Source organism: Acomys minous (genome assembly GCF_964271855.1).
Source record: "Acomys minous genome assembly, chromosome: 11".
Lineage (NCBI taxonomy): Eukaryota > Metazoa > Chordata > Mammalia > Rodentia > Muridae > Acomys > Acomys minous.
This window is the reverse complement of record NC_140492.1, coordinates 83,643,308-83,665,078: the sequence shown is the minus strand read 5'-3', so window position 1 is coordinate 83,665,078 and position 21,771 is coordinate 83,643,308. Positions and strand designations below refer to the sequence as shown.

The following is a 21,771-nucleotide window of genomic DNA, read 5'->3' as shown; positions in this document are numbered from 1 at the left end:
AACTACACCAGGAGAGAACTGGAGAATTCAAATTTGGGCTCGCTCTTGGTCTCAACCAGTACAAGAGGAAAAGAGGAAATCAATTTCTCTCTCTCTCTCTCTCTCTCTCTCTCTCTCTCTCTCTCTCTCTCTCTTTCTCTCTCTCCTCTCTCTCTCTCCTCTCCTCTCCCCTTTCTTTCATTCCTTAATGAGACATTGGCATTCTCAAATACTTTCACAATTATACACAAGACATGGCAGGCTGCACCGCCTTGCTATCACTCACTGTCACAGTTAACCCTTAGCATAAGTCAAGGTGGATTAACCAAAGTGTATTGGTGGCTGTTGCCTTTTCTACTCCTCTTTTTTCCTCAATAAAAAATAAGTAAGATTCTCTGGACATATCTCAGTGGTAGAGTGCTGGCTGGGCATGCTCGACATCCTGGATTTAATCTCTAATGCCCTTAGAACAAAAAACAAAAATGTAAATGAAAAAAACTTTTAAAAATTGATGTACACTTCGAATGTTCCTTGATTACAGAGTCTAAAAATATCTACTAAGGGTCTGGAGAGGTGGCTCCGCTGTTAAGATCACTCTCACTCTTGAAAAGTGAGCCTCACAACCCCTTTGAAACTCCAGGGAATCCAATACTTTTTTCTGTCCTCCAAGGGCACCTGCACACACATGTATATATATATATATATTTTTTTTTTACACATAAAATTTAAAAAATAAATAAATCTTTTCAAAATATCTATTAAACCTCAGCCTTTGAGAACATGGCATTTTATTCTTTCTGATGAAACTGGAAATATCCTTAAAGTCCTTCAGCTTTGCATCAAAATACAATGGTCACCAAGAAGAAAAGCTCTAGTTCCAGTTCAAGCCAGAACCAAACAACCTGTGTTCATTAGAAATCATTATTTTTTTAAAAGAAAGTATGACAAAGAAAAAGTGAAGAAACACACCAATTGTTTTTCCAGTGCCCATAGGCCATGAAAACATGAATACAAGTAATATTATGTGGACTGAATAGGTAAATATTACAAATATTGTACTGCATGTAATAAAGTGAAAAAAAAGTGACAATGAATTTGAAGGAGAGCATGGAGGAGTGTTTGGAACTAAGGAAAGGAAGGGAGAAATGTAATTACATTCTCAAAATTAAATAAAATTTAAAAAGGAAAGATGGGGTAATATTTATGTTTGTAGGGTAGATTTTTTAAAAGAACATTTACATAATAAGCCAATTACTTCAAGGGAAATAAGACAATACTTGCTAGCATTAATAAAATTCAAATTCTCAAGAAAAATTTAAGTTTATAAAGTTGGTAGGCTCTCAAAACTAAAAAAAAAAAAAAGGTTTTGAGGAGATTGACATGATAATAGTAACGAGATATTTGAAAAAAAAATAAAAATGAAAGTTTTTAACATATGGGGAATTTGTACAACCCAGTGAGCCAATAATTCCAAAATTAATAATATATTGATACTGAAAAATCACACACAGTCAAGAGATCCAGTCCAATTGAAAGATCAAGGTCTTTCCCTATTGTGGTTTGAACAAGAGTGGCACCCAAAGGCACCGATGTTTGAGTCTGTGGTCTCCTGTCGGTGGGACTGTTGGGGAAGGATTAGGAGGTGTGGCCTGGCTAGAGGACGTGTGTCACTACGCTCTGAGGTTTCCAAGGTTGCCATCCACAGTGCGCTCTCTGCCTGTTGCCTACAGATCCAGATGTGAGGCCTCAGCTCTCCCTGATCTGCCTGTTGCCTACAGATCCAGATGTGAGGCCTCAGCTCTCCCCGTTGTCATTCATTTGTTTAGCCATCAAGGGTCCTAACCATCTGGAACCAGAAGCCAAATTAGGTGCCAAATTATAGGTTACTTTGGTCACGGTGGTTTGTCACAGCAATATAAAGGAAACTAGGGCAGATATGAGGGAGTAAAACAACCTTACTGCTATGGTTTCACGTGCTGTATCACAAATGGCCTGTATAAAATTACCATTTATTGAGTTTGCCATGGTATCAAAGAAGAAGATCCAAGATTATGTGAAAAACCTATTACATCTCTTTCTCTATTCCAATTATAAATTCATGTGAAGTCAAATTCAATTTACATGTTTGAGTCAAAAGTAGAGGACAGACTAATGCAGAGCAAACTTAACTTATCAACAAAGCACATACAGCCTGATTAACAGAGAAGCCAGTGTATTTGTTTACACTAAGAATGAGGGATTTGTAAGAGACACAAGGAAAACAACTCTGTTTTCAACAGCATCAAAGTAATGGAATGCTTAGGAACATGGTCAGTTCAAGACTTGCAGAGTAAAACACTACAAAACAATGCTGAAGGAAATTAGATGATTTCTAAAGAAAGGGAAAGACATGCTAGGTTGACAAATATTTAATATCATTGGACAGGCATACTTCTGAAAGGTATAGATGTAATATGATCTTTGTTAAAACCCCAATGCCATTTTTTTTGCTAATTTTTAATTGATCAATTTTGTTATTTAACAGTTTCATACATAGAATGTATTCGGATTACTCTTCCCCACACCCTTTTGTATCTCCTTTCCACCCTTATGAACTGGCCCACGCCCATAATCCCTATTAGTCACTTTACAAGAATTATGACTTTTGGTTTTGTCTTATGACCCATTCAGTTTTATCAGAGCCATCTGTGAGACCTTTGGCCTGGGGTTATTGGTGAGTATACAACCTAAAGCAGTGATTTTTCCATCCCTGAATCCATCAGTAACAAACACTTTAGCAACGATTCTTTTTAATTAGCATCTATTAATTATACATAAAAATGAATTTCAGTATCCTGTTCCCATATGTGTATATAATATATTTTGATGATATTCATTCTTTATTACCCTTTCTTGTCCTTTTTGCAACCAGTCACCCTTGTACTTTTATAGTGGTGTGTGTGTGTGTGTGTGTGTGTGTGTGTGTGTATGTGTGTTTGAGTCTAATTAGGGTTTCTTACAGGAACATGGGTGAGGCGTTGTTTACAGGAGAAGCATAGGCTTCTTACCAATGCCCATCTCACTGAAGGAAATGTCTGTCTCTTAGCAACCATCAGTTGGCTCCCTGTAGATCCTTAGGGAGGTGTGAGGCTTCAGGAGCTGCTTCTTCTGCCTGACTCCCAGCCTTGTAAGGGAGCATCAACAAGCCTCATCCTGTGCAGGACCTGTGTACGGGAGCATTGACAAGGCTCGTCCTGTGCAGGACCCATGCGTGTATTCACAACTACTGAGAGTTCAGGAATGTAACTGCCACAGTACTCACAGAAGACATTTTTCATAACATTCCGCTCCTTCTTCAGGCTCCTAAATTCATTTTACTGTTTTTCCTATGATGTCCTCTGAGCACTGGTAATTTTTGAGAGAGAAAGCAGGTGAGCTGTTGTCAAGGGCTAGAGAGAAGGAGAATTAGAAAGTGATTGTCACATTAGGATGCTGGCAATGTTTTGAACCAGAGAGCAAGGGCAAGATTGTGAATGCAGTCCATGTCACTAAGTTTGCACATTTTAAAATGGTGAATTTTGGGAGGTGAGTACTTTATTACAATAAAATAAATAAATATAGGGATTTTCTACAACAGATATTTAGCAGATTTGTAAAATGACAAATAATGCCACTGATTTCAATAGCTATTTTTGTCTCAGTAATGGATTTTTATAAAAAATACATTATCACTATGTGCATGAACTGGGTAATGAAGTTAATAAGTAAGTATCTTTAAATGCTCTAAACTGTAACTTTTATGATTATATGTGTTGACGGATAGATGTTACTCATGGTTTTGGGTTTTAGGAGTGATGGCTTCTGAAGGGTGTTGGCTCTGTTTCTTAACAATTAAACTTTATTATACAACCCCAGCAAGCTTACACAAAAGGGAAAAAAGGTTAAAGGAAAACAAGAGTGAACCTTCCAGTATCTGTTTCATGGGACGGGTCCCTAGGTGTCTCTGGCCTGCCCGCTGGTCCAGCCTGTTTGCCGATCCTCTTCCTGATCCACGTGCGCTCAAGCCCGGTCTGAACCTGCTGCTCCTCTCTGTCCTCTCCACCTGCCTGTCTCTCACATGTCAGGAGAGGTCTCCATCTCCCATTGAGGGTCGATTAGAAACACAATAGTCCAGGTGGAGTCCCCAGGTCAGCTTCCTGAATTTCAGGCCCAGGATGGCTCCACCCATCTCAAGGTTAATCTCAGGGAGTATCTGTGGTGTGTCCAAGGGCAAAGCCTGCCAAGACTGTTTTTACTTGTGACAAAGCTTACAATCCTTCCCACAGAAGGGGGAACCTTGACAGCTACTGAGCTGCGTCGTAAAGCGCCAAGTCAGTGCTATCTAATCAAGGAATTATGGAGATTGTGAGGTTCAGAAGGCTTTCTAGGAATATTACTCAGTTGTGAACATAAATGCTGCAGCATAAAGCATAATTAGGAAAAGTTTCTCTCAGTTGTATTAGTGACTAATGACTAAGTAAGCCGATGGGCTATCACGGAAGGCATGTGTGAAGGGAAGAACTGAACAACCAAAGTTGAACCAGAGCGTGGTGGTTTCAGTAAAAAAAAAAAAAAAGTCAAAAAATATGTCTCCCACAAAATAGAATAGACAGCGGTTGAAGGTGAAGAGGGAACAAGGTAGGAGAGGGCGCTCACAGAGAAATGAGGGTAGAGATCAGACCTGGGGTGGAGCAGGACGACAGAGGACCTGCAGAGGAAAGAGAAACTGTGGGCTGGGCATCTCTGTGACTATCTGGAGACCTAAGACAGGGTAGGCGTCCTACCAGCAGGGGCCATGGAGACTGAAAGGACACCCTCTAACTAGACAAGACTTCTAGTGAAGGGAAGGGAACACCAACCCACCCATAAAAACTTTGACCCAACATATACCCTGCCTACAAGATGTGCAGGGATAAAGATAGAACAGACATTGAGGGAAAGTCCAACATTGGCCCAACCTAAGACCCACCCTATGGGAGAGAGCCAAAGGGGGCGCACTGCGCATGCGCAAAAGGGGGCGTATTGCGCCGGGGAAGCAGCAGGGGGCGCTGCTATCTGTGGCTCGCCACACTATGGGAGAGAGCCAACCCCTGACACTATTAATGATACTCTGCTATGCTTGCAGACAGGAGCCTAGCATAGCTGTCCTCTGAGAGGCTCTACCCAGCAGCGGATCAAAACAGATGCTAAGGCTCACAGCCAAACCTTAGGGGAAGCATAGGATGTCTTGTGGAAAAGTGAGAGAAAGAATAAAAGGATCTGGAGGTGACAGGGGGATCCACAAGAAGACCAAAACAGCCAACTCACTGGGACCCAGAGGGGCTTGTGGAGAGTGAAGCACCAACCGAGGACCATTCGTGAACTAGACCTAGGCCTCCTATACAAACATAGCCCATGGGCAGCATAGGCTTCATGTGGGCCTTCTAATAAGGGGAGAGGGGGATGTCTCTGACACGGACTCTATTATCTGCTTTTAGATTATGTCCCCTTGGAGGGGCTGCCTTGCCAGGCCACAGGGGAAGAGGACGTGTTCAGTCCTGATGTGACTTGATGAGCTGGGGTGGGTTGGGGATGGGGATGGATGGGGGGAGAGGGATGGAGGGAGGGTGGGACCGGGAGGAGAGGAGGGAGGGGGCTACAATCAGAATAGAAATAAATTAATTAAAAACCATTTCTCCCACAGGCTCAGGCCTTTTATTTCTTGGTCCCAGCTTGAGCAGCGGGGACAGTCCCAGAAGGTTATTGACACATGGGCGTGCCGGAGGAAGTGCATCACGGCTGGTGGGCTCTGAGTGTATAGCCTTATCTCCTATTTGCTAAGCGAAGTTTCTTTTCTGAAATGTGCAGTGGAGGCCGCAGAGACACATAGCTGGTCAGGTGCAGAGGATAAGTGACTGATGATCGCTCAGCCCTGAGACGAGACATCTCCCTCCAAAGCCCAGGAGATGTCGCAGAAGAGGGCGTGGAAAGACTGTAAGAGATGGAGGAAGAAGTGGAGGGTGAGGAAGAATAGCTGAGTCTCTGTCCTCCTTGTAGGTTTACAATCTGTAATACTTTTCAATTGTAATATATTTAAGTTTTTCTTTCTTCTCGTTTTCGGCTACTTCACACTGCCAGTAGAGGGCGTAGCCTGCCTTGTGAGCTCACTGAAATACGTAAAAATAAAACATTCACACATGTAACTGGTTATAATTGCCCTCTCCTGCTCTCCACTTGCAGAATTTAACTTGATGCTGTATAATTCCCCTTTTCTTTTCTTTTTTTTTTCTCTTTTTTCTATATGGTCGCAGAACCACCACAAAAAGATGAATACTTTCAGGGCCTTTCAAATCACTCAAAGCTGCAGCGTTCACATTTCATCCCATTGATACTGCATTTGGCAGTGGATGAAGGGACACAGTTAAAGTCTGCTCGTAATTGGTTTTATTTGGGAAAGATTTTCTTTTGAACTAGTGGCCACCAGTGATTTTATAATTATCAGAAGTTAGCTAGCTCAGCACTTCTGGTAGGAAATATTCACAATTCACTCTCCCGGTTTTGGAAGAAAAGTCCAAGCAGGAAGGGAAAGGAGAATAAACAGCTAGCGCAGGGGAGGGGGGGGCGCGGAGGGCGGGGGGGGGGGCTCCGGTTTGTTTGGGACTAGTAGTCCCAGTGGGATTGCTGTAAACAGGCCCAGCCTGTGCTTGTCTGTGAGGCAGTCTTTCATTGCAACCTTAATCATCCTTTTACTTTCTTGGAACTTTCAACGAACTTCTCTCTTCGAAAAAATAAGGCAAATCTAGCGTGTGTTTCCTGATCCCATTGGACTCCTGACACCTGCAGACAACAGGACAAAGCTCTGTAGAGCGCTCTCGCGTGGGTTTCAGTATGCACTGAGAGGTGAGACACCCCAAACTCAACTCAGTGTTACGTGAAGAGGTATCCCGCTACTCCCCCCGACCCCCCCATGCAAGACACAAACTTTACAAGGCTCTGCATGATGCCCGCATACCGCCAGTCAAACCTTTCTTCCTTGGTTTTCCCACCCGCGTGGGAATAGACAGTGGGACCCTTGTTTCCAGGGGCTTTGTTTGCTTTCAGTGACTGGTAAAATAAACATTACCTCAGATGGGAGAAATCCTTGGTAGCGAGCAGGGGTCCTGGGAGAGCTTTTCGTATGCAGCGCTGATGACATTATTGAGTTATCTGGTGCAGCCTGCTGAGGACGGTTTAATTGCTCTCCCTGTGCAGATCCAATAGGGCTGACATTGCTTGGTCTTGGCATGTGAGCCTGGCTCGTTTCTGGAAGGAGATGCAAAGACGGAAGAGAATCCTGTCCTCCTTTACCGCAGCCTGGCTCTCCCTATATATACACAGAACTAAAAGTCCTTGAGGGTCTGTCTCATCAGGCGGGGTTGCATTTACATTTAACTCGTGGGCTCCTCTCACTCAGTAGGGATGAGCTCAGCTCTGAACTTAGTCTACTGATACCGAAATGTACTCACTAAGCGCCTGATTAAAAATTAGACTCATAGCCAGGCATGGTGGCGCATGCCTTTAATCCCAGCACTCGGGAGGCAGAGGCAGGCGGATCGCTGTGAGTTCGAGGCCAGCCTGGACTACAAAGTGAGTCCAGGACAGTCAAGGCTACACAGAGAAACCCTGTCTCGAAAAACAAAACAAAACAAAACAAAAAATTAGACTCATTTCATGACCCATTGGATCAACACACGTGATTATAATTTTTCTCCTGAAGAAAACAGCATTTTAAAACTGGAAGGTCCATTTTATAATATTATATTTGTTGAATAGAGTTCGTATTGTTTACAGACAATACCTGATGGAAATATTTACTATGGTTCTTGCTAATTATTATGTTTCGAGATGGGATATATACATATGTAGATTTATTATATATGTGTGTGAATTTAAAGATTCCTACACCAAAGATAAGAGATTTGATTATTTATCAAAAGTTATAACTACGCCACCCCCACATTCCTATACCAGCTCTTGTCAAGGAAATTAGCTACTTAAATTCAACACTTGATTAGTTTACTGCAGCACATAGACGGCTTTGGAAACTGTAATTGCTTTTCACTATACTACCAAGAACGTAAATGCAAACTCATTTCAAGGTAATTATACAGAGTGAAACCTTATAGAAATCATAACCATGCCCCAACTAGAACCTGATGTTAGGAGTAAAAAAAAAAAAAAAAAAAAAAAAAAAGTCTGTCAGTCTCTTCTCCCCAAAACCTCAAGACCTCAAGAGCTTCAGTATTGATTCAAGAGAATGAGTGGCTGAAAGTCTGCAGAGGGCCTGTGCCCAGGAGACAAATGCTGCCATGGTAACACTGGTATGCGGTGTGGCTGGTGAGCCTTGATGGTCTCCTACCCCTGCCATCTCAGCAAAGTGACAAGCCGCAGGAAGTGCCACCCAGCAAGCCTAAACCAGAGGCAGGCTGGAGGCACAATTTAACTAGCTGCTCTTGAGGGGCTAAAGATCCCACGTACATTTCTGCCTGATTCATAAGGAAATTCCTTTTTATGTGTGAGGAAAACTAGTCAAACCTCTGCTTCTTAGCTAAGAAATAAATACGAGGTTTTTTTTAAAAAAAAAGTCTCCAACAGCATTCTCTGAAAATGTTTTCTCAGATGACTTCTTGAAGACAAATGTGCTTAGCTTGGGAAAGTAAAGATTTAAAATGTTTTCTATAGGACCTAAAACTACATTCGACTTCTTCTTTGGTGAGTAGGATAATACAATTTTATGCACCTCAAGTAGTAAAATAAAAAAGAAATTTGTAATTAATCACTACTATAGGTGTAGGAGGTAGATTCCTGAGCATTTGCTATGGAACCGCATGTACACATGGCTGTTGCTTGTGGTTGATTTATCCACATTCTTAATGCTTATTCTTATAACCACAGGAAGTGTACTTCTCACCCACCATGAAAGAACTATCCCTTGTAACAGACAGTGCTTGCTGTCCAGCTCCAATTGATACATCTACAACAGAATTTAATACCTTTAGAAATAGCATTTCTAAAAGGATGCTTTGTGTAATAGGAATGGGAAAGAAATAAGTGAATTAATGAGCAAATTTACACTGGCCTGTTTACTACAATGCTTGGGTCTCTTACTGTCTTACTGTGCTTAGGAATGTCCTGAGAACACTCACCACATGTGTGGCTGTATTGCCAGGCCTTTCCCCTTGTGCTTTGGGGAATGAAATCTACAATAATATTTTTAGAAATGCTGAGACAAATCCTTTGCTTGAATGTTTTTTTAAAATTTTTTTATTTAGTTTTATTTTATGTGCATTGGTATGTAGGTGTCAGATGCCTTGGAACTGGAGTTACAGACAGTTGTGAGCTGCCATGCGGGTGCTGGGAATTGAACTCAGGTCCTTTGGAAGAGCAGACAGTGCTCTTAACCACTGAGCCATCTCTCCAGCCCCACTTGAATGGTTTTAATTCAGTGAGGTTTGAGCATATGTTGGGATTCTTGTCTGTAGTTCTTCCTGTATGCATGCATGCACCCTATGTTAAACCATTCGTTTATACTGGCAAGTTATATTAGTCAGGGTTCTTGAAAGGATAGGCCTGACAGAAGGAACACACACACACACACACATGCAAACACACACACACATACACATATATACATATACATGTGCAGGCATATACATATGTTTTTTTTACACACATATGTATATACGGTTTTATTCTAGTGTGTTCCAGGCTCTGGTTCAGGTTGTCTGTGACAGAAAGACTGAGAATCTGGTGCCTGTTTAGTCTACAAAAGCTGGCTGTTGAAGAAGTCCCAGTCTGGAGCTAGCATTTCCTGGAGTGTTGCTGGTCTTCCCTCCACTTTGGAATCCCAAAGAAGTTAGTTCTAATACAAGCAGAAGAGCGCCTCAGCAGCAGGATAGATGAACCTGCCAGCAAGAGTGAGGGCAAGCAGGCAAAAAAGCAAAAGTCTCCTTCCTCCAAGTCTTTTCATACAGACTTGGCGAGTCTTCCCACACCAAATGATCCGATCAAGGAAATCCCTCTGGTATGTCCAGGAGCTTGGGTTTTAGTTGACTCCAAATGTAGTGAAGTTGACATGCAAGATTAGCTATCTCAAGATAGCCGTTAGGGGCTGGAGAGATGGCTCAGAGGTTAAGAGCACCACCTGCTCTTCCCAAGGTCCTGAGTTCAATTCCCAGCAACCACATGGTGGCTCACAACCATCTATAATGAGATCTGGTGCCCTCTTCTGGTGTACATGCAGGCAAAACACTGTATACATAATAAATAAATAAATCTTTAAAAAAAAAAAAAGATAGCGGTTATGATGTATTCCTCCTGTAACAGGGAGGACAATTTGAGGTGCGTGGTACATGTGTGCGTGGGTTAATCCCAACTTTACCATAACCATTCTATTTGTTCCTTTCCGAATGGGAGTACGTCTGGATCCTGAGAGCCTATTGTGGTTATTTCGAGGAGTACGGTCTAGCTATCTCTTTGTGACTCTTCACAAAGCAACGTGTCCATAGGACGGGAGCCTGTGATAGGGGTCCTCTGAAAGACTCCACCCAGCAGGGACTGGAAGCAGATGCTGAGACTCATGGGCAAACTTCAGGGTGAAATGCAGAGAGTCTTTTTTTTTGTTTTGTTTTTTTGTTTTGTTTTTTGAGACAGGGTTTCTCTGTGTAGCCTTGGCTGTCCTAGACTCACTTTGTAGACCAGGCTGGCCTCGAACTCACAGCGATCTGCCTGCCTCTGCCTCCCGAGTGCTGGGATTAAAGGTGTGCACCACCACGTCCGGCCTTGAAGTGAAGAGAGTCTTATGGAACAGTTGGGTGATTGAAGGACCTGCAGGGGACAGGAGCTCCACAAGGAGACCAATGGAGCCAACAAATCCTGGTGGGGGTGGGGTGGGGTGCTGCAGAGACAGCAACCAAGGACCATGCATGGTGAGGACCTTAGACCCTCTTCTCAGATGTAGTATATAGGCAGCACAGTCTCCTTGTGGGTCCCATAATATGAGGAGTCAGGGCTACTTTCTGAGACGGACTGTGGTGCCCAGTCTTTGATCACTTCCTCCTGGTGGGGCGGCATTGCCAGGACACAGAGGAAGAGGACAGAGGCAGTCCGGATGAGACTTGATAGGCTGAGGTCAGATGTTAGGGGAGGAGGGCTGCCCTTTCTGCGGACTGGGTGTGGGTGTGGGTGGAAAGAGGGCCACAATCGGGATGTAAGGTGAAAAATTAAAAGAACAAACAAACAAGCAAACCAACCAACCAACCAACCAAAGCAAAACACAAGTTAAAAAAAAAAAAAGCAAGGTGTAGGTTTTAGGCATTAAGATCAGAGCTAGATTACAGAAACACGAGACACCCGGAGACCTTGTAGGATAAGAAAGCGTCTTCAGAGCTGGAGACGTAGTTTTATTCCTGTTTACACCACCAAAGCATCAGACATCATTAGCACATCTAAATGTCTGTTGATTACTTTAGGGCTTCAGTGTCAAAAAGGATGTTGATAACCAAAGTTAACTTTTGCTCGGCACAGCGCGATGATCACCACACCATCATCACTCAGCCTTCTCTGGCGGCATCAGTCAGAGCCATCTGCTTTTATCTATCTTTAGGCATGTTCCTATTATAATGGCTCTGAATAGTTGTCACAGAAATCACATGGGGACCTCACAGAAGAGCTTTCCAATGCTGTTTTGACTTGTTTTCTATGGTTCAATTACAGCAGTGTTGGCCTCTGTCTTGTAAAAAGTGGTAGTTACAAAAAGGGCTGCCTGTTGGTGTGTCTAAAGCAGGTGGTTCTCAATGTGTGGGACATGACCCATTTTGGGGTGGTCCCATGACCCTTTCAGAAGGGGCATCTAAGACCATTGGAAAACACAGACACAGTGTGATTCAAACCAGTTACGAACTAACAGTGAAACATTTCTATGTTTCGGGGTTACCACAACATGAGGGACTGTACCAAAGGGCAGCAGCCTTAGGAAGGCTGAGAACCACTGAGCTAAAGGATACTTAGTGTCCAGGGCATCAAAACAAGGCAGATGCGAAAGTGCCGTTTGAGCCAAGCCTACCATGAAATCTCCTCTGTAACTCACAGCCATCTTAGCTTGTATTTCTCCAGCAGCTCAGGCCTTCCTGTCATTTGCGTATGTGCCTCTTCTATGCGGTGCGGACTATATGAAGCCAGAGACTGTAATTTGCCCATGCTAGCATCCAGCAATGCTTCTGAATAAAGGAATATTCACTAAAAAGTGCACCACAGCGAACAGGATTGTTGTTAGATTGTTGTAGCACAGGAAGGAGACAGGCAGGTCCTGCCCCTCAGAGGTGCTCCGCTTGTCAGCACTCACAGCATGGAGATGACTAACTAAAAACTTTCTCGAAGCAGTATCTGACTTGGGGTTCTATGTCATGGCTATGTGTATAACAACACTTTCTGAGGCGTTTTATTGCCTGAAGGCTCAAGAATATATCTTATATTTTTGTTTGTTTGTTTTTTGTTTGTCCCTGCAGCAGATTCTCGGACTTCAACTCTTCTCAGATGTATGTCACCTGGGTTTTGTGACCCTCTGTAGTAGTTCCTGGTTTCATTTATCTCACAGATTCTGATTCTTTGTCTGAAATTACGGCCTTTTGATCAACTTTTCCTCAGTCATGTACCTGACATATGTAGTCACAATTTTCTTAACCAAAATATTTTATTAACAACTTATTGACCGAGCCTACGTCAATTATAACCTGATTAACCAAAACAGTAGGAAATGAAGATAAATTGACACAACAGCAAAACCTTAAGGATATCAGTCCCAAGGAATGATGAACCTCAGCAGGAGCCGGAGCTCTGGAGCCTTCCCTCGAGCGGTTTTCTCTAGGAGGGTCTTGAAGAGCAGCAATGAATAGGGAAATCTATCTCAAGTCTCCAATCCCCACAGCCGCCAGTTCTGGGCTCATTGATATAGCTCCTCCCAGAGTCTGTTCACGGGATCTTTTTCATCTGGTAGCAATTAAGCTCCTGCATGAGGTGGTTGCTCTTCTATTGAATTAACATCACCTGCTCTCTTACTAGACCGTTTGATCCCACACTTGGGATCCTAAAGAACATGTTTCTCTCCTTCAAACATAACAATTATTTGATATATATATATTCCTGTGTCCTGGCTGGTAGGGGAGATTTGATCTAAGCTCTGTTGCCTTTTTATTTCAGAGCTCCAACACAGTCAACAGTAAAACTTACTGAGACCTTCACTATACCACACGCAAAAGGATAAGTGGCGGGTCTGGCTTTTAAGGTTGCAGATGGGAGGAAAGTTCTAAGCCTACTAGGAAGGACAGAAGACGCTCAGCCACCAGTGGCTTGTGGTAGTCCTTTTCGTGCCTGAGAAGCCCTTAGCACAGTTGGACATGCTCGAACCAATAACCTAATCCTGCTTTGGCAGGGGTGGGGTGGGGTCGGGGTGGGGGGTGGGATAAAAGAAGGTTTAAAAAGAAAAAGAAAAAAAAACCTGCCTAAATTTGTTTCTCTTGCTGTGCCAAAAGTTCTTCGAGAGGGTTTATTTATACTTGTGAACTGCCCCCCCCACAAGCATTATCCTTTTTTGGAGGGGGGTGCTACAAAGATTGACTAAGAAGAATGAAAGTGGTCACTTACTATGCAAAGATTAACTAAGTTGCAGTGGGAAGGAAAGAAAGCTGTATCACTAATATTTTTTTAAAATGGATTTGAGAAAACTAATTGCTTTAAAGATCAGTGTTATGGGGCTGGAGAGATGGCTCAGTGGTTAAGAGCACTGACTGCTCTTCCAGAGGTCCTGAGTTCAATTCCCAGCAACCACATGGTGGCTCACAGCCATCTATGATGTGATCTGATGCCCTCTTCTGGCCTGCAGGTGCACATGCAGGCAGAGCATTGTATACATAATAATAAATGTTTTTTTTTTTAAAAAAAGGTCAGTGTTAGTACAGCCTGGCGTGGTGGCGCACACCTTTAATGCCAGCACTCGGGAGGCAGAGGCAGGCGAATTGCTATGAGTTTGAGTTCGAGGCCAGCCTCGTCTACAAAGCGAGTCTAGGACAGACAAGGCTACACAGAGAAACCCTGTCTTGAAAAAAAACCCAAAATAAACAAACAAACAAACAAATAAATAAATTAATAAATAGATTTGATAAAAACCAGCAAGGGAGAAAAGACGTGTTTCCCGCAGCGCCATGCTTCAGCAGAATGAAGGCTTCAGGTTTTGTCTTCAGAATCTTCCAATTTATTCCAACCTTCTCCTCTCTCAGTGGCTCACTCCAAATCGGTCCTTGTCCTGTTTCTTTTCCTTCCTTCTTTCCTTCTTTCCTTCCTTCCCTCCCTCCCTCCTTATCCATGCATGACTTGAAGAACAAAGACTCTGTAAGTTGTAAAAATAATGGTTAAGGCTTAGAAACAATTTTAGATGGTGGAAGCTGTCCGCACAAAGACCTCCGGAGACAGCGTGCCAAGCAGAGAGGGAGCCTTGAGCAAAGGCTCTGAGCAAAGAGGTGATGGGGCAGGAGGAAACAGGCACAGAAGCCTGTAGGGCAACGGGCTCTGTGTCAGGAGTGTGGCCTGAGGTGCTGTGGCGCTGTGGCTTGGTCCCCAGGGTGGCATGTTCAGGAGGTAGGAGAAATTTTGACAGGGACTACAGGGATTCCTCAGACCACTGGAAATGTACCCTTATGGGTAAGACAATTGACCTTTCCTTCTCTTTTGTTCTTTGGGTCTGCTGTATGTAGACTTAAAAATTTATTTATTTATTTATTCTGTATAAAGTGTTCTGCCTGTATGTACACCTGCATAACAGAAGGCGGCACCAGATCTCATTGTAGATGGTTGTGAGCCACCATGTGGTTTCTGGGAATTGAACTCAGGACTTTTCAAAGAGTAGCCAGTACTTTTTTTTTTTTTTTAAGATTTATTTATTATGTATACAGAATGCACCAGATTATATTATAGGTAGTTGTGAGCCACCATGTGGTTGCTGGGAATTGAACTCAGGACTTCTGGAAGAGTAGTCAGTGTTCTTAACTGCTGAGCCATCTCTCCAGCCCCGTAGCCAGTGCTCTTAACCTCTGAGCCATCTCTCCAGCCCAAATACAGATTTTTCTTTTTCTTTTGTCCTGTGTGTTGCCTCAACTCAGATGCAAAACCATTGTCCAAGAGATCCTAGGTTGGAACCTCAAAAAAAGAAAAGAAAAGAAAGAAAGAGCCAAAACAAACATTTTCTCTTTATCAGTTGTGTGACTCAGGTATTTTGGTATAGTGGTGAAAAACTGACCAACATCGCATCTCTATAACTTTCTGGCCTGGTAAGTTTTGGTCCTCACATTCTGATTTCGAATTGACTGAACTTTCACCCCAGAAAGAATTCAAGCTTAATAAATTCAGCACCGTGTCTGCGATTGTTGATTTTTCCCACAGTGACTTCCAAGTCGTCTGGGTCCTAAACACTCAGTGATCACTGCTACTGAGTCACTCACTTTCCTGAAGTAAAGGGAGTAGGGGAATGCTTCTCATTTCAATGCCTAGGAAAATGTCACACACGGAGCAAACATGCATGTTGTGTTTGGCTGTAAAAAAAAATGTGTTTGATGCTAAGACTTGGTGAGACAAGGACTAAGACCTACAGGGACTGAATTTGGGACATTTTAAATAGTCAAGCAAAACAAAGCGAGCCAAAATTTGTTCTATTTTTTCCTCATTATTTGTTTTGCGTTATGACTATCTGGATAGCTGGTTCATTATTGGACCCTATGTTGTCTTAAACCCTGTTGCTATGCTGCGTAATTGAGTGAGCATGCCCGTCTGTGTCTACTTCTAGATACTGCCCCAGCCTTTGCATGCCTAAGGCAGTTGCCGCATCTCTGGAAGCTCTTTCAATTGTTTGGCTATTTCAGGTTGCTTTGGGGCATGCGGTTTGTGTACAAGAACTGTTTTACCTAACGGTACCATTTACAGCCAGCTGTTTGGTAAGTCTTGCAATTTTGAGGCGAGGCATTCTGCAACAGTTTATAATAATTAAGTGTAGTTTGTTACTTAAAGCGTATTCTAGTCTGATTAGTTTGGAAAGGCACCTAGGATCCTCCATCTGCCTCTCCCTCTGTTTCCTGCAGCCATTCAACCTGTTTTTAATTTAACCTTGTTTTCCTCATTAAAAAGTAGAGGCAGAGGGTCGGACCACGGGTCTTAGTTTTCTTCCTCATTTGAAACATTCTATGAACGACGCTGCATTTGTTCTAATAACCTCCATGGTCGACCGTACACTGGGACCTTGATGTTTAAGTCTGGGTGGAAAATATCGACCCCCTCCCCCGCCCCCGCGCCTCTTTTAAACCGTGTAGGTCAGATACCACGTGATTCACTTAATCCTTGAAGCAATGTGAAGTAGGTATTAATATAGTTTGTATGAGATGACGCACATGGTTACCTCAGCCCTTCCCTTGTAAGTGTAGGTAGAAATACAGCCTCCATTTCGAATAATTCATCAGTGAATGCTCAGAGCGAACACTTGAGGAAGGGCTTCAATCGATAGTTAAAACAAACAAACAAACAAACAAACAAAAAACCGCTCTTGTAGGAAGGGCAAAAGACGATTCTCCCTGGAGAGAAGAGTGGAGCAGCTTAGTGGGGGTGCTTAGGGACGGGTCCTGATGCCCTAGGAGCAGCTGCCAAAGTCCAGCGCCTAAGAGAACCCGCCAAGAGAGTGTGGTACCCGGGTCTGGCGCTCCTGCGTTCCTGCAGGTCAGTTTAGGCGCCTGACCGCTGGAAGAGTCCATTCGCGTGGCCAAGGCGGGGAGTTCGCGGTGCCGGAGTGCGGACCTGGCCGCCCGCTGCGCAGAGGAGGGCGCGCTGCCTGGACGGCCACCCCCGCTCCGCCGAGCAGGTGAGCCCAGCCCCCGGGCCAGAGTTCTATTGGAGCAGAGGAACGCGAAGGGGGGAGGGAGGGAGGGAGGATGAACTCTTAGCTAGTAGGGACCGTGCGGGAAAGGATTAGCGGCGGCGGAGGACCCGGAGATTGCAGAGAGGGGCAGCGCTGGGGTGTAAAAGGGTGGCCTGGCACTGACGGGGACCGGAGGGCGCGCGGATGTCAGTGACCCCAGAGCCAGGTAGGATGTGACTTTGAGGTCGGTGCTGCGTGCAGGAACCCGGTGGGTCGGGGAGCATCCTTCAGCCGGTTCCAGGGCGGCCGCTGCTGCACCTGTTGCTGGAGGTGGGCGCGAGGGCTGGCGGGCCCTGCAGGCTCAGACGTGCTCGTGGCCCGCTGCCCAGTGCCTGCGCCTGCTCAGCGCTGCGGCTTTGCATAGTTGCTCCCAAGGCTGCCAGCTCAGACAAGGGGAGACTGGGATGAGCGGAGTGAAAAGTTTTTATTTTTATTTTTCTGCCCAACCGAAGCCCAAACTCTAGTTTTGAAGTTGGCCTGGAAAAATAATTAATCAAGGACTGCAGGCGGGCGATAGATAAAACTTGTTAATGGGAAGTCAGAGGTAAATTCAAGGAGTGTTGTTAACGTTCCAGATACCCACTGCGTCAGGGAATTTCAGTACAACACACAGTTGTCAAGGAGTTTGAAATTAGCCTATACTGTAGAAGTTGCATATGTTCTTTTATATTTTAAATGTCCTGACCTATTTTGGATTTTTTTCATTGCGGAAATAACGTTAAGGTGCAACATTAACTTGTACAAACCAACATTTTACAAAATCTATAGACTTTAAAAGCGTACACAATGTGTTTATAAGTAAGCCGTACATTCTTAGAAACTGGTATTAAAATTTTAATTACTGATTGGAAGAGCTCAAAATGTACCTTGACGACTCAACACTGCTTGAAAAATTTGAGAGTCACGACCACCGCCTGCTCCCCACTGCCCACTCCCCACCGCCCACTCCCCACCGCCTTTGTGTGTCATTTGTCCAAAGAACTACACCAAAGAAACAAAGAGAAAAAGACAGTGAAGAAGAAAGTAGATGTTTAATCCGGACGCGGCTACCAGAGTTTAGTTCTAGGTGATTTCCTAGGCTAAGTAGTAAACTCTTACACAGTCACAAATACATCCCGGAGTGTTAAAATAAACTCACACGACTAAATCTTACATCCTGGTGCTGCGACGATTTAAGTCATGTTGGATGTGTTTTCTGGATCTTGGTTTTTTTACTTAAAGCTGTTGGATTAAGTGATTCCCAAGATTTAGTCCAGCTAAAAATTACATCACTCAAGATTGTATCTTAAAAAAAAAAACTTATATTTTACATTTCTTGAATGATTTTGGATTTTTTTCCATTGGGGAAATAACTTTAAGGTGCAGCATTAACTTGTATATAACTTGATTAAACCAACATTTTACAAAAGCTGTAGACTTTAAAAGTGCATATGATATATATATATATATATATATATATATATATATATATATATATAGGCTGCATATTGAGATAATATATATGCATGGACCCAAGCAAAATATGATTGGACAATCTTATTTTGATGACGAATACATATAGGTTATTCTTTATTGAAAGAGATGAAGTAGTGAGCTCGGTGAAGTCCTTTGTAAAGGTCTTGTTGGACACGTTACCATCATAAACTGAAGAGTGTTATCCCAATTTCAAGACGGTGACACTGAGGCTGGGAACTTTCTAGATTTCTGCTTCAAATCCCCAGTCATTAAAGCCTGACCGTTGTTCTTTCTTGAGTGCTCTCTACACGTACATCATGCTGAATATAAGGAACAAAAGCCTGTTCTGCCTCTAGACTGAAGAGATGGGGCTGTACTGTCCAACCACGGGACGGAGGCTAACTGTGTGACAGCATCAAGTCTCGATGCCATCAGACGGAGGAATAATGTGCTAGTTAAAAATCTCAATATTTAAGAAAGTAATTCACTTTCATGCTGTTGCATTCCTGTTGTACTTTATGTCATAGAATAATAATATGAGGTATTATTTGAGGCACACATGCTCTTTTTTTTTTGTTTTTTTGTTTTTTTGTTTTTACACATGCTCCTATAGAAATGAAAACAATGGTTAGAAATGGTGTGAAAGAGCAGGAGGTCATGTTACGTCAAAGAATGCCAGCTGTTTTTTCCCCTTGGAGGTGCCCATGCCCAAGACAATGAGGGACGCTGGGCCGTGGGAGACGGGGATTCACAGCGGTTAGCTGTGACCAAAGGCTTTGTGTACATCCTCATGATGAGTGACAGTGGTGTGCTGCTTTTACCCAGTGTATACGCTGTGTGCCCGGGGGTGGGGGGGGTCTCTTAATCCCTCTACACAGATTAGCTTTATAGCTAACAACAAATTATAATTTTGATTTCCATATAAAGAAACCGAGGGAGAAAGATGTACACTCTGGGAGAATTTCCCCACCTAAAATACTTTCTTTTCTTTGCCTCATCTCTGTGGAAGACAGTGGAAGCACCAAGAGAAGCCTTGGGCCAAACTGGACTGACTTCTTTTCATTTGTATGTGAACTGAGAAAAAGTTGAGAACCGTCTTAAGGTCGCCCGTCCTGTTTTCATTTTGGTCGGTTGAGCAATCCTTTGTCTGTTAACTGAGCTACCTACCTGTTAACTGTTAACAGGTAAACTTGCTCATTAATTGATTGTCACTCACAGATGCTACTCCGTGTATGCCCTTGTTATATTGATGTCAAGGTTGTGCCAAGTTGGAAGCAAACTCTTCAAGGACAACACCTGTTGTGCCTTTGTATAGGATCTAGAGCAAGGCTGTTAACCACGTGGGTCACTGCTCGGCTCTCTGTTTGTCTGCAACAGCTAATCATGTTTATGTTGCACTATGAGATGTTTATGGTGGCACGTTTTTACTTTCTGGAGGGGCAGGGGTGGCTCAGTGATTCACAGATGCTGTGGCGGTACTGAGCTCCATGCACAATGTTGTTAGGCGATAAAATAGTCAAGACAATGTAAAATCACGTGGGAGGTTCAAACAGTGTAATGAATAAAAGTCACAGTATCCCACCTCGTCCAAACTCTGTGGACCAACCCGCCCAGAGAGATGTTTTTCTTCTCTTAGCTCTTGTTGAGTCAGTTTGAGAGCTCAGTGGTTTCTTGAAACCATTGATGGTTTAAGGTTCTGTTTAGTCTCAGTGTTCTGTCATTCCCAGGCAGCTTAGATATGTCAGTGAAAGTATTTGTTAAGAAATAAAGATAAGCCGGGCGTGGTGGCGCGCGCCTTTAATCCCAGCACTTGGGAGGCAGAGGCAGGCGGATCGCTGTGAATTCGAGGCCAGCCTAGTCTACAAAGTGAGTCTAGGATGGCCAGGGCTACACAGAGAAACCCTGTCTCGAACCCCCCCCCCCAAAAAAAAGAAATAAAACCAGATGTGGTGGCACATGCCTTTAATCCCAATACTCAGGGAGAAGGCAGAGGCAGGTGGATCGCTGTGAATTTGGGAACTAACCACACGCAATGAAGCAATACAAGAAATTGGTTTCTCCGTCTGCATGCACAGGCACAATCTTTGTTCACAAGGGAGGGCTCCCAGTGAGCTGGGCAAGCAGGCCACACAGGAAGTCACTGCATCCCTGGTCTATAGGCCTGATGGGGGGGGGGGGCGTGTAGCAGAAGAGGGTGGAGCTGGGGCCCTGGAAGCCTGGTAGCAACAAAGGCTGTGTTTTCTGATTCCACTGTGACACACTATCCACTTGGATATGTACTGGACCAAGTCCCTCCCCCAGCTGCTGGGCAGGTGGTCACAGGCTCTTTTCTTGTGCAGTCAGGCATAAGTCAGGCTGTGCCCCAAAAGGCGGGCGGGGTGCTGATAGGATACTGCTCACTCACTATTAATGATTCTGAAAGCCTAGAGTGAGTCCTTCTTATAGCAGGGAAATACTGGCTGTTGGAGCAATTGTCCACAAACAAGCTTGGAAATAATACAGAATTACTAGGTTATAAAAGGAGACTGGATTCTCTCAAAGAGTGCCAGTGAGCACTTTGCATGCACACACGAGTGTCATTACACTGAAAAGGCGTTTGAAAGATAGTCTGTTTTATTAATTTCATGAATTTGTTACTCAAAACTTTTCCCTAGGTGAACTTTCTCAGTTTCTATCACATAGTTGAGCATAGACTCCTTTCATGTTTTCTTTATTAGAGGCTTAACGTGGCTTTGAGCCAATGGTCTGTTCATGTCCTGGCCCATCAGCATAGCTGAGGTGCTCAGAGAGGCTAAGTCAATTTCCCACATCTTAAAGGGTATGGAAAGAACCACGTTTGTGAATAGATTTCAAATAATTCTAAGAGGATGGATGTGGAGTGAAAATACATTTCCTTCTCTGAAGCACTCGGTCCCCTGTCTGTCTTTAGTTTTCCTGAAAGGTAATTAGCATTTCAACTAGCCCACTTGGTTACACGCAATGAAGAACTTGGGTTTATAAGATGCTGCTGTCTGTCTGAGGCGGTTGAGAGCTGGGTCTTATATAATCCTCTCCAAGTAGCCTTTTCACCAGCCATAGTTATTGTGGCTGGTCTTAAAAAACTAATCAACAGCGAGTTTTCCTTGCCTTCACCTGTGGGGTGCCATAGGGCAAGGAAAATTAAATACCAAGCTAATGAGGGGATGGTTATTATTATAAGGAGCCACCTTTACTTGCGACACAGGGTGAAAGCTATAAAATAGCTGCATATAAAATATAACTCCAAAAAGTCACGTGTGCGTCATTGTTACTAGTTTATTTCTTCTTTTTCCTTCTTCTTCTTCCTTCCTCTTCTTCCTCTTCCTCCTCCT

At 43.6% G+C, this 21,771-nt stretch overlaps 1 protein-coding gene and 1 long non-coding RNA gene across 2 annotated transcripts in view; one reads left to right on the top strand and one right to left on the bottom strand.

Annotated features, from left to right (window-relative positions):
* LOC311609146 overlaps nt 1-21,771 on the bottom strand; it is a 1,107,741-nt gene that overhangs the window by 925,538 nt on the left and 160,432 nt on the right. The gene's annotated exons all lie outside the window — the stretch shown is intronic.
* ADGRV1 (adhesion G protein-coupled receptor V1) overlaps nt 17,035-21,771 on the top strand; it is a 517,649-nt gene continuing 512,912 nt past the window's right edge. The window contains exon 1 of the mRNA XM_084801946.1: nt 17,035-17,132. Coding sequence (XP_084658072.1) covers nt 17,111-17,132 — 22 coding nt within the window. The 5' untranslated portion in view covers nt 17,035-17,110. The remainder of the gene's footprint in view (nt 17,133-21,771) is intronic.